Below are 11,420 nucleotides of genomic sequence, written 5' to 3'. Positions count from 1 at the left end.
AGGCTCGTGTGCAAACCTGTGAACAGGGTTTCAATAACGTATAACTGGGAAAGAGATATAACTGCTCTTTGCACATGTTCTCTTTATTTTAAAACTATGGATGTTAACGTACCAAATCTAAAGCAATAATTATTTCCAAGTCAAACTATTGTTGTTAATTTACATTATATCATGTAAATCAGTTGTCGTGTATCCTTCATATTTGTACATGGACCGGCATGGCCAGATGGTTAAGGCATTCGACTCGTAATCTGAGGGTCGCGGGTTCGAATCCCCGTCACACCAAACATGTTCGCTCTTTCAGCCGTGGGGGCATTATAATGTAATGGTCAATCTCACTATTCGATAGGAAAAGAGTAGCCCAAGAGGGCGGTGCGTAGTGGTGACTAGCTGTCTTCCCTCTAGTCTTACACTGCTAAATTAGGGACGGCTAACGCAGATAGCCCTCGAGTAGCTTTAGGCGAAATTCAGAACAAATCAAACCATACTTGTACACCATACCCATGGATTATTATCTTTCTTACATTTCATTCTCTTATTTATGCATGTGTATACACATAAAACTCTAATAATTAGATATTTTACACTTCTTAAAAATTTGTTGAAGTGCGTGCTTACAAAGCGAAGCAGACACTCTGGAGCTGTCCAAACAAGTTCAGGACAGAACCCTGGTGAGGTTAAGAGAAGGAAAAACTGAGGCCCTCCCTGGAACAGGAACTTAATTAGTTTTAAAATTGATTAGACAGAGGCTCCTGTAAAATACACATTTGTTCATGACGATAGCATTGATAAACTGTTTGAAATTATGTAATGAGATCCAGTATTCTTGGAAAGCTTTATTTCCTATGAAACACTACGCAAGAAACATCACAAAACTAACCCCCCTTTCGAATTTTGGAGCTAATTGATGGATTTTACATCATATAATAGGAAAATCATAATATTTTCATAGAATATGAACATAAATCTAATAAACATAGATACATTTGGAATATATACGTAATTCTTTAGTGTTCATAGCACACATCTTACATGTAGAGTGATTTTAAACATTTTCTTGGAAAATTCGTTGTTTTATTAGTAAAATAAAAACAATACAAAATGCTCAAGGCTATGCTCGACAAAACTTTGGACATTTTTAGTCTCCTCAGTACAACAGTAACACTAGGAGAGACAAATAGTTGGATGATATTGGAAAATCCAACGTAATGTAATCCACGGCTTCTGCACTTCAGACAGAATTATGGCATTGCCAATTACTAATAGTTCCATTTAGATTCTACAATTTTGTTATGATATCTGATTTTTATTTGTGTTTCCCTGTGTTTTTGCTGTTGTTTTTTCAGAGTGTAATTAGAATAAGTATTATATTTGAAATACAGTATTATGATTCATTTTAGTCTGTTTTTCTCCTCTGAAAGAGTCTTATACTTATGTATTTCATCAGCTTCGTCATGAATGATTCGCGTTACTACTATGGAGGGTATTCTTGCTTCTTAAATCAAATTGGCTTACATAGTGTTCGTGGGTCAAGTTAAACCTAACAAATCAAACACTACACTCTAGCTGTAACTTAAGTCAGTAATCTCGGTCTGTTTGTAAGATCAAGCTCCGTTTCCTGATGATTGTGTAATGAGGAAGAGGAAGATTAAAGAATTGTAACAATGAAGAGGTTGAACTTTATCGGTGCTGCCCTTAGTTTCACACTTCCAATAATGGCTGATTAGAGTATGCACTACGTCTACTTTATACAACCATTTAACCAGCCCATAATGTTGACGATGACAGTTGGTGGTTCGCTTAAAGTCCCGGTTGGTTGGTCCAACAAAGCACGCCAGTTTGCAAAGAAAGTGATATAATGGTATTCTGTAAGTATCCTAATTGCACCACCTAGCGACAACACGTGAGTCTTTACATGTTAAAAGTCTTATCTTTTACGAACATAAATACTAAAATGAATAAGTTTTATAGATTATATTGCAAAAACCAAGGTTCTATTCAGAGCTATAATTTTATAAAAGCGAAGGTGGAAAACCATCTTTCGTGTTAGATGAATAGTTTGAATAAAGGTCTTATTTTATAGAGGCTCAACAGAGATTACTGATTTATTTATGATCGTTTGATGATTAAATGATAAGTTAGATGTAATTTCGTTTTCAGTCTTTTTTCCTTTTCAGGCATGTGAATTAAATGACATCAAATAAATCAAGCTTTTATTACAAATAACTAACATGTTATGTCACATTATTTGTTCATTTTCTTTCTAATGTAAAGAAAGGATAATGTATTCTTATAAATCACGACTGTATATTAATTAACAAAATTCTAGTTAACTGAAATATTACGTTACCCACAAAAGAGCAAAACATGATTTTCTTTTTTGGAAAGATCCCATCGTAAGCGATCTTTTGAAAACTATAACTCGCTACAGTTGTACTACTATACCGCATCGCACATAATTTTCAAGGTCACATAAATGTCTCTGCTAAAACTGTCATATCAATAATGTCCAACACCCAATAATATTTCCTCTATCAACCAAACCATCACCTGTTTCGATCTCCGATGACTTCGAAGCCTATGAGTATACTGAATGGATCTCACGATCGGCTAGTGCTGATAATTTACATAGATGTTCGTCAAAAGTTTGTTTCTTTTTCTTCCTTTCATTCAAACGAAATTGTTGGTATTAACCTACTTCTTACGTTATAAGTATGTAGATCATTCACAGGAGTAGATCACGAGAAAATATATTTGGTGAGATGAGTACTACAACAAGCGGTATCAGGTTTTCCTAATGTTATAATTTTGCATCCATGGTAACCAGCTGGAATTGTTATTTATGTATAGGTTCATTATTTTTCAAGGTGCTGGAAAAGAATGATTATAGTAAATTATTTTTGTCATAAATCGATAATTTTAGAATTATCTCATTTTAAAGCATGACATTCACTATTCGGTGTCTTAGGATTATTCATACAACAAGAGTGTATAATTGTATTTAAACCACATGTATGTATGCCATATCCACTGCAGCAGACACCTTTCGTTCCGTGCAACAGCTAATTTTTCGCTGTAGTAGCCTAACACCGACCTGCGGACTTACTTTGATACACGTGGTGGGGCATAGCACAAGTAGTCCATTGTGTTGCTTTATGCTTAACTAGAGACAACATTAGTCGCTATAGCGTTTCGACAACTATTGTGTTTGTCGTAACCCAGCCGGCTTGATGAGCTCTGGTATTCATTGGAACTCGTCGTTGGAAACGAAGATGGCGGACATAGTGTAGCTCAGTCTTTTTCTTCTCAAAACAATCCTTAGGGGCCGAATAAGAATTTATTGTTTAAAAATACAGTAAACTTCACACGACTGTCTTATGACAAATAATTGATTTTTTTCTATTTACATTAATTAGTATTTGTTTACCACGTACCATGCCAATACTAGACAATTTACAGAATGGCTTTTTATGAATGATGTATTATTTTATCGAACATTTCAAACAATAAGAGTTTAAATGAAGTTAAGTTATACCTCAATGATAAAGGTTAATTTGGCTCTGATAGCTATATTTTAGGTTAATACCATGTAAGGAAATGTTTAAATGCGCTCTGATTGCTTTACAAACATTTTCATAGCATACAGATTTGGAAACTCATTTAGATTTAAAAGGTTTGCAGTATCAGACTGTGAAATAGACCAAGATTAGTAACTATTTGCAAGTTTCCTATGGTGCAAACCAGCAGTTGGCTATGTTTCTTTTGTTATCCTCCGATTGGGTTACAAAAATTACTTTAACCGCGATAATAAATCACCAAACGAATTAGCCTAAGGTATAACTTTCATTTTGAAGTGTGCATATGCGTACCGAAAAGGTGTATAATAATAACTCTGATGGTTCAGCGGTAAATCTGAAGGCTTATAATGCTAAAAATCGGGTTTCGATACTCCCATTGTGTAGCTTTGCGCTTAACAACAAACAAACAAAATGTATAATAGTAAGGGATAATTTTATTTTGGGATTTATGTTGATTTTTTTTTTTTAATTAGCAAGAAATAATTGTCACTGAACAGGAGCTAGTATCATCGCATTGAAGGAAATGTTGCTTGGCTAACCTAAGCAGTTAATGATGGTTTATCCGGTTTCAGCTAGTATTATAAAACGATGTTAACCTAAATGTTATACGCAGAAAAACAAACAAACAAACAAAAAGTACTGTTTTTGATTCATCTGAGATTTATGTATATGAAAACATACGCCATATAAATAAGTTGTTTGTTGTTTCATAAGTTATTTTGAATTAAGCACAAAGCTACACAATGGGCTATCTGTGCTTTGCCCAACACGGGTATTGAAACCCGGATTTTAGCGTTGTTAGTCCGCAGACATACCGCTGAGCCACTGGTGGGCATATAAAAAAAGAAACGAAAGTAAGGCTATGTTTATCTTTTTTAATGAAAAAATATTTGATTATCAATAACTATTTCAATGAAAATTATGTTTTTAAATTCTCTAAAGTGAAGACAGAGTTAAAAATTCTGGTCTGAACCAATGTTTTCATTGTTTGTAGGACTTATTAATCATATATCCAATAACTTAAAAAAATCAATTATTTTGCAGATAAAATTTGAGTTGGATTATTCTTTGCGTAAACTTAATGCCAATGTTATGATTCCACCTAATGCTCTTAAGTGGGAAGTGGTCAAGGATGACTCCTGTGTGTTTAGATCTTTTGCATCCATACAGAAAGTTCCATCTCTGAGTGATATTTCTCAAGAAAACTCGATGGGTGAGTGTATTTTTGAGATATCATAACTTTATAAATAACTATAAATTTTACTATTTTGATTCACAACTTTTATAAAACTCTGGGATTCATAACATGTAGTTGAAAGCTATGTAAAATGAGCCTTTAACCCATATGACTATATCTATCTATATATATATGTATTACATATATATACATTAAGTGGCTTTAAGCCTAGCCTCACATAGTTTATGGTAATTATTAAAGTTAAGTAAAAAATTATAAGGAGCTCCTATGACATTCACACTATAAAAACATAGCTATATGTAATTTTCGTTGTTTCTCTTTATTGCAACTACGCAATAACAAGATATTTGTTTTTAACAGTTTCTTTTAAAATTCTTGGTATTTACAAAATTAATTTTCAATTGAAGAACTTAAGAGTACATAATGCGTATATATACGTGTGACAAATATTTTTATAATAAAAAACAAGACTTAATATTAACGCTACAAAACAAAAACCAAATCACCAAGGTATAAACTGTAGCTTGTGATATACGATGTGTCCAAGTTTTGGGGATAATTGAGGAAGCAAGATACACATAGCTATGGGAATATAACGTCTATCAACCTCAACTTTCGTTCACAAAACCTCACATCTAAAGAAAAGTAATAATAAAATACAAGTAGTAAAATAAAAGTTTGTTTGTTGTTGCTTTTTTTAATTTTGCGCAAATCTATACCAGGACTATCTGCGTTATCCATTCCTAATTTAGTAATGTAAAACTATAGAGAGGGCAGCTAGTCACCACTACTCACCGCCAACGCTTGGGCTACTCTTTTACCAATTAATAGTAGGATTTACCATCACATTATAACGCCCTCGCTGCTAAAAGGGTGAGTGTGTTTGGTGTCACGGAGATTTGAGCCCGAGACCTCCCTTACCACCTGGCTATACCAAGCCTAAGCAATATATGTAAGTGTTCAAACTCACAAAGTCCCACACTAATATCACCTTTCGCTGTTTGCAGACAGTTATGGGAATGTTATTGTTCTCGGAAAAATAAATAAATAAGAGAGGAAAAATATCCTAACGTTGGAAGTGGTGTGTAAGGAAACCTTACTTCCGGAAGTTGGTATTCTTGCCTCCACATAGATTGTACACATTTCTTTTAAATGTTGTTTTTAGTGATGTTTCAAACCCTATAGGTATGGTTGTGTTTGTTAAACGTTTAAATATTCTACAGGAAACAAACTTGTTATTGACATGGAATTAAAATATTCTGAAGCCGTCGTATTTGAGAATTATACTGTGACCTTACAAATGATATATTATCCTCTAAGTTAAGTTTTACTTACACCATGGTTGTTAGCTGGACACAATAAGGTATGTCATTTTTTATGCAGTAATGACCTCGTATCGGTACAATAAATTTTCACGATCGAAGCAGTTATTTGTAAATATATATTTTCAATTCATCAATAATGAGTTATTTGTGCGAAAGGAAATTAACAAATCAAAACCTAAGATACAATATTTTAAAACAAACATTGAAACTAGGTTAATATTATGAACCAAAATTTATTATAACAAATTCAGAAAGCAATTAAATTTAAAACTTACCATAACAGCCCACACTGCAAATTCAGCCAGTCACAATAGCCCATGAATTTCTTCTATGAAACTGTATACTTTTTCGTTAGACATATTTTAATTATCATTTTTAACTGCAATATGAAGACGAAACTTTCTTCAACTACATAAAGTTGAATAAAACGATTTTGAAGCTTCACCTCACCGTTACATTCTATGTTTCCACGTCTGGTCATGTTCTATCTGGCAGCAGTGGTACTGATAACAGCCCTGCGTCGTAGTTTCCATCGAAACGTATTCGTCATGCGTCTATCACATTTAAATTACACAACTCTTCCTTTTTAGCTTTTCACAACCCTAGTATTTGAAAATTGAGTGTAGCTAATATGCAAAAACCTTCGTAACGCAGTTGCTCTGAGTATAAAAATTAAACAGCGATATATTGCTACTCTAGTAAGCGCCGTTTGTACAGAAAGTCTTAACTGATGTGTCTTTCTGTATAACAGCATGAGTATCATTTGAATTCTTCAACTACTTGAGGTTTGCGACAATTGAATGGAATGTATGCCTGGAAACTTTGTATCAATGAATCCATATTCTCTTAGCCTCATTTTTAAGCGGAACTTCTAGATTATGTTGCGTACTGTGGCACGCGAACTACTTTTAATTCTGACCTTTTGGTTCGTAGATTTTCAGTTGTTGCAAGACACTACATCTTGCTTACAATTGCAATGGTATGAATTGCTGTATGGTTCTGCTCTCAAGCATTATTTATTTGTTTTCCAATGCTATTGGTGCAAGAGATATCCCAACTCTGAGATAATCGTCGATCTGAACTTATTTTATTACTTGGATGTATAAATATTTTCTGTCGGAAAGGGTTGTTACGTACCCTTTCCAAAAACGATCACTTTTTGTTGGCATCAAACTACCCACAAACCACCAAATAATATAAAAATATAATCCCAACGCTGCCCCATATCAATTTTATATCAGTTGTGTTTGTCACATGACTGGCTTACGTATTCAAAATCGCTTTAATATAACGCACTCATCTTTGTACAATATAAATGAACTGAAAATATTAGTCAACGATTTAAATGCACGTAGAATTGTACTATATGAATTTCAGAATAGTCATTATTTTTCAGTACTTGTTGTTCTCTTCTGTTGTTGTTGAATTACATTACCCTGTTGAATTTAAATGTGTATTAAATGGCAGGCTGTATCAACAGAGCTCCACGAAGTGTAGTTACTTAAAATATCAAACTATATTGAAAAAAACTGTTGTATAACTCTCATAAAGTAATACACTAAACGCCCTTATTTTGAGATTTTCAACTACTTGTAAAACTATATTTACTTCCATAACTCTAGAACACACGGTAATTAAGTGAGAAAAAAAAATCTCTTTGGCTTAATCCCAAGAAGGTCATGAAATCCGTTGGGGTTTTCGAGCAAAGTACTCTTGCGAGAGGTGTAAGTAGATCCTTGGGTGTACCTGTCATTCTGGAGGGTAAAAAAGAGATGTGAAAGAAATGTACGTGCACAGCCAGTATTTCTGAATGAACGACATTTGAAATGAAGAAAGTGATGCAAGTTTCATACGCTGATTTTTTTTACTTGTTTACACATCCAAAATGAAAAACTAGCGTGAAGGTTTGCTATGTGTAAGTAACTATTAATCCGGGGTTACGCAATATCTTGTATTCCTTATACCTGTCAGCTTGATTTTTGATGCTTCAAAAATTCCTTCTTAACACGCTTGTAAAATAAACTTAAAAGTGATATCGAAATTAATGAGTATTACTAAACAACAATTGAACCGTTAGGTTAAATCCTATAAGCCATTGTTTCTTCAATAATATTTTAAGCTTTCCACACATCCTGAAAATGTTCTTAGTTCATAAAAAAACATTTGTCAAGGTGTAGCTTAAATTACAGTTTTAAAATATATTTTTGACGGTACGCTACTGAAATTTTGCCTCTGATTTGTTTTGTGTCTTTTAGTTGCACATAGCGGCTCATAACTACGCCATCTCTTAACCGATTTGAGATCTAATTACAATTGTGAGCTCAAAAGATCAAACCCTTTCGGTTAACAAATTTAACAAATCTTAAGGCCTCAGAAATTATTTTATTCTAATCTTGCCTAAAGGAATTTATAGTGCTACAGCTATTGAGTATTCCTTCTTGCTTTTACCTTATGTCCCCTTACCTCTTCTCCCAGTGGCTCAGCGACACGTGTTGAGACTTATGACGCTAAAACAGTTTCGATACTGTGAGGGGCAAACATAGACAGCCTATGAGGTAGCTTTACGCTCAACAACAAAGATATAAGTGACCTACATTATAAAAATTCTATATTATATATAAAACCCTATACACAACTTCATTGGTTAAATTATTTCCACATCCAGGCCTAAAGTAACGTATTTAATATACGGTGAAAGGTATTTTTCAGCAACTCAAAATTTTTAATATCTCTAAATGTAACTGTACATGCATTTTTATTAACACATTCCAAGTATCATTAATAATTTATAACACTATATAATTTGTGACAACTCGTCTAGCTTGCTTAAGTTTAACAAATAAACTGAAGTAGCAGTAATATTATTGATAGAATACTTAACCCTTTTTGTTCAAATTGGGAAAAGTTTAGTTAGAATTTATATAGATGTGAAAAAACAACAAGGAAGCTTTTTGTTCTTTACTTTTATTAGTATCTATTATAAGTAATTATTGTGCTGAGTCCCTCCACAAAACGTCAACTGGGTTGCCTAAGCTATTAGTATATATATATATAAATTTTGTCATGCCATGTAAGTGGCCAATCAGCATTACACATGAGACTGAAATCAAGATAAGCGTAGGAGGGAACAAACACACACCAGTGCATGTTCGTTCACCCATGACAATCCCTTCTAATTCCTGTTTCTGACAGTTTGTATTTGGATTAAGAGAGTCAATAAGTACTATGGTCAGACATTCAGTTTTCTACAGTCATGACATGATCATTGTTGTTACTCTACATTAAAAATAAAGATATATGTTGTACAATGTTTTTATTTTTACCATCGTGTAGTGATATGACTTAAGAAGTTACCCACATTCCTAGGTTATTGCAATCAACCATGAAATGTGCTTGCACTGAAATATTGTAGTAATTCTGAAGGAGATTCTAGGCATTATTTTCTTTTTAAGACTGGTCTGCTTTGTAAACATAATTGTTTTTCATTTGCGTTCGACATATTATATTGTTTTGGCGTGCTTGATTGCAGATTGAATGGCCCAATGTTCGAGATATAATTTCGTTGAATACACTGTACACTTTCAGCTTCAGGTACGTTATAAAAGTAAAAGGTAAATTTCGTTATTTGGCTTTAGGATCCAGATAAAACTCTTTTCGCACTATGGGTTGGCTACCTTTCGTCAAAATTAGGGAGGTTGTACGTAAATTTTAAAGGTCTGATTTAACCCGTTAACCTACATGCGCAAAAGATGTGGTTTGTCCTGAAAATTTCAGTTCCATTACACTTACATACTAAAGCCTCCAGTAACTCATCGGTAAGTGTGTAGGCGTAGGACGCCAAAACTTGGATTTCGATACCCATGGTGGGAAGAGCATAGATAGACAATTATGTAGTTTTGTGTTTAATAACAGCATAACTTTATGAACATCTCAGACTTTGTATTCATTTCAACTATTTAACAGTAGTTACTTCTCGTAATCAAATATTTACTGCTTTTAGGTAAGTATGAGTAAAGATAAAATACACTTTTTACAATAATGTGTTATGTTGCATATTCAATTACTTCAGGAGTTTTGTAAGTGTTATTAGTACTTGATTAATAAATGTAGTGTGATATTTCACAAGTAAAAGTTAATGTACTGCATATTAAGATATTACACAATTAAAAGTTATTGTGAGTTAGAAAGAATGCAACATTATATTTACAGAGTTTATTATTTGAAATTTGCTGCAAATTATTCAGATTTTTAATCACTATATTTTGAAAATAAAATTTAAAGCTTACTCAAATATCAAGAATAGTTTAGTAAAAAACAAACTATTTAAATCTTTAAGTAATTTAAAATAGTGAAGTAAAAAATATTTTCTTGTTTCTTAAAACTACGATATTTTGCACAGACTAGCGATGGAAAATAAACTGCAAATTAGTTTTCCCAATGGTAATACGTATTCTGTTATACTTGTTCTCATGATAACAATATGAACTCACTAAAACCTTTTGCGAGGACCTTCACTATGCATATTTATACTGTTTTTCGTCTTGTTCGGATATTTTACGCAGATAATTTGACATGTTATTCAAGTAAGAAATAAATAAAAAACGTGTGATAAAAAATTTGGATTATTTGATGTATTTCGTTTCTCTGATTATTTAAGACCAAGAGCAAATTAACGCTGATTAGGAATGTTTTTACGAGTATGGTTAAGAAGCAAGTCTATGCATATTGTTAGATTTGTTGTGAAATCAACAAACTTGTTCGTTCCGAATTTCGCACAAAGCTACACGAGGTCTGTCTGCGCTATCCGTCCCTAATTTAGCAGTGTAAGACTAGAGGGAAGGAAGCTAGTCATCATCTCTCACCACTAACTTTTGGACTACTCTTTTACCAAGGTCATATAATAATACCTCCATGGCTGGTGTGACGGTGATTCAAATCTGTGGCCCTCAGATTACGAGTCGAACGCCTTAACCACCTGGCCATATCGGGACATGAACATGCTAAGCCATGCTAAGTTGAAACATCGGCAAACTACTTCATTTTTATTTGTTGATGTATAAGAGTAATCAGTATATAAGTCATAACATACCGATACTTTAAACCACGTTTACAAGTTTGTTTAGCAGTTTAACTATAATATTAAGCCATTTTCAAGAAAAATGTATTTATGTAAGAATTTTGACGTTTTTTGGGTTGTTGTTTTTACATCACTATTGGCATGGTGATATCGAAGTTGTATGAATTTTATGCAAACGTTTTTGCATTTTTCCGCGAAACAGGGAAATAAAAATCACCAGCAAGAAATTTATTTTGTTTATT

General features: G+C 33.1%; 2 protein-coding genes across 11 annotated transcripts in view; one reads left to right on the top strand and one right to left on the bottom strand.

Moving 5' to 3' along the window:
- The window catches only part of LOC143225188 (uncharacterized), a 109,687-nt gene that overhangs the window by 52,127 nt on the left and 46,140 nt on the right, over nt 1–11,420 (bottom strand). The window lies entirely within an intron of this gene.
- LOC143225187 (protein C-ets-1-like) overlaps nt 4,656–11,420 on the top strand; it is a 72,352-nt gene continuing 65,587 nt past the window's right edge. For both annotated transcript variants that reach the window (XM_076454160.1, XM_076454156.1), the window contains exon 1: nt 4,656–4,791. In XM_076454160.1, the coding sequence (XP_076310275.1) occupies nt 4,671–4,791 (121 nt within the window). In that variant the 5' untranslated portion in view covers nt 4,656–4,670. The remainder of the gene's footprint in view (nt 4,792–11,420) is intronic.

Source organism: Tachypleus tridentatus, chromosome 9 (genome assembly GCF_004210375.1).
Source record: "Tachypleus tridentatus isolate NWPU-2018 chromosome 9, ASM421037v1, whole genome shotgun sequence".
Classification (NCBI taxonomy): domain Eukaryota; kingdom Metazoa; phylum Arthropoda; class Merostomata; order Xiphosura; family Limulidae; genus Tachypleus; species Tachypleus tridentatus.
The sequence above is the reverse complement of the archived record's forward strand: the minus strand, read 5'-3'. Positions and strand labels throughout refer to the sequence as shown.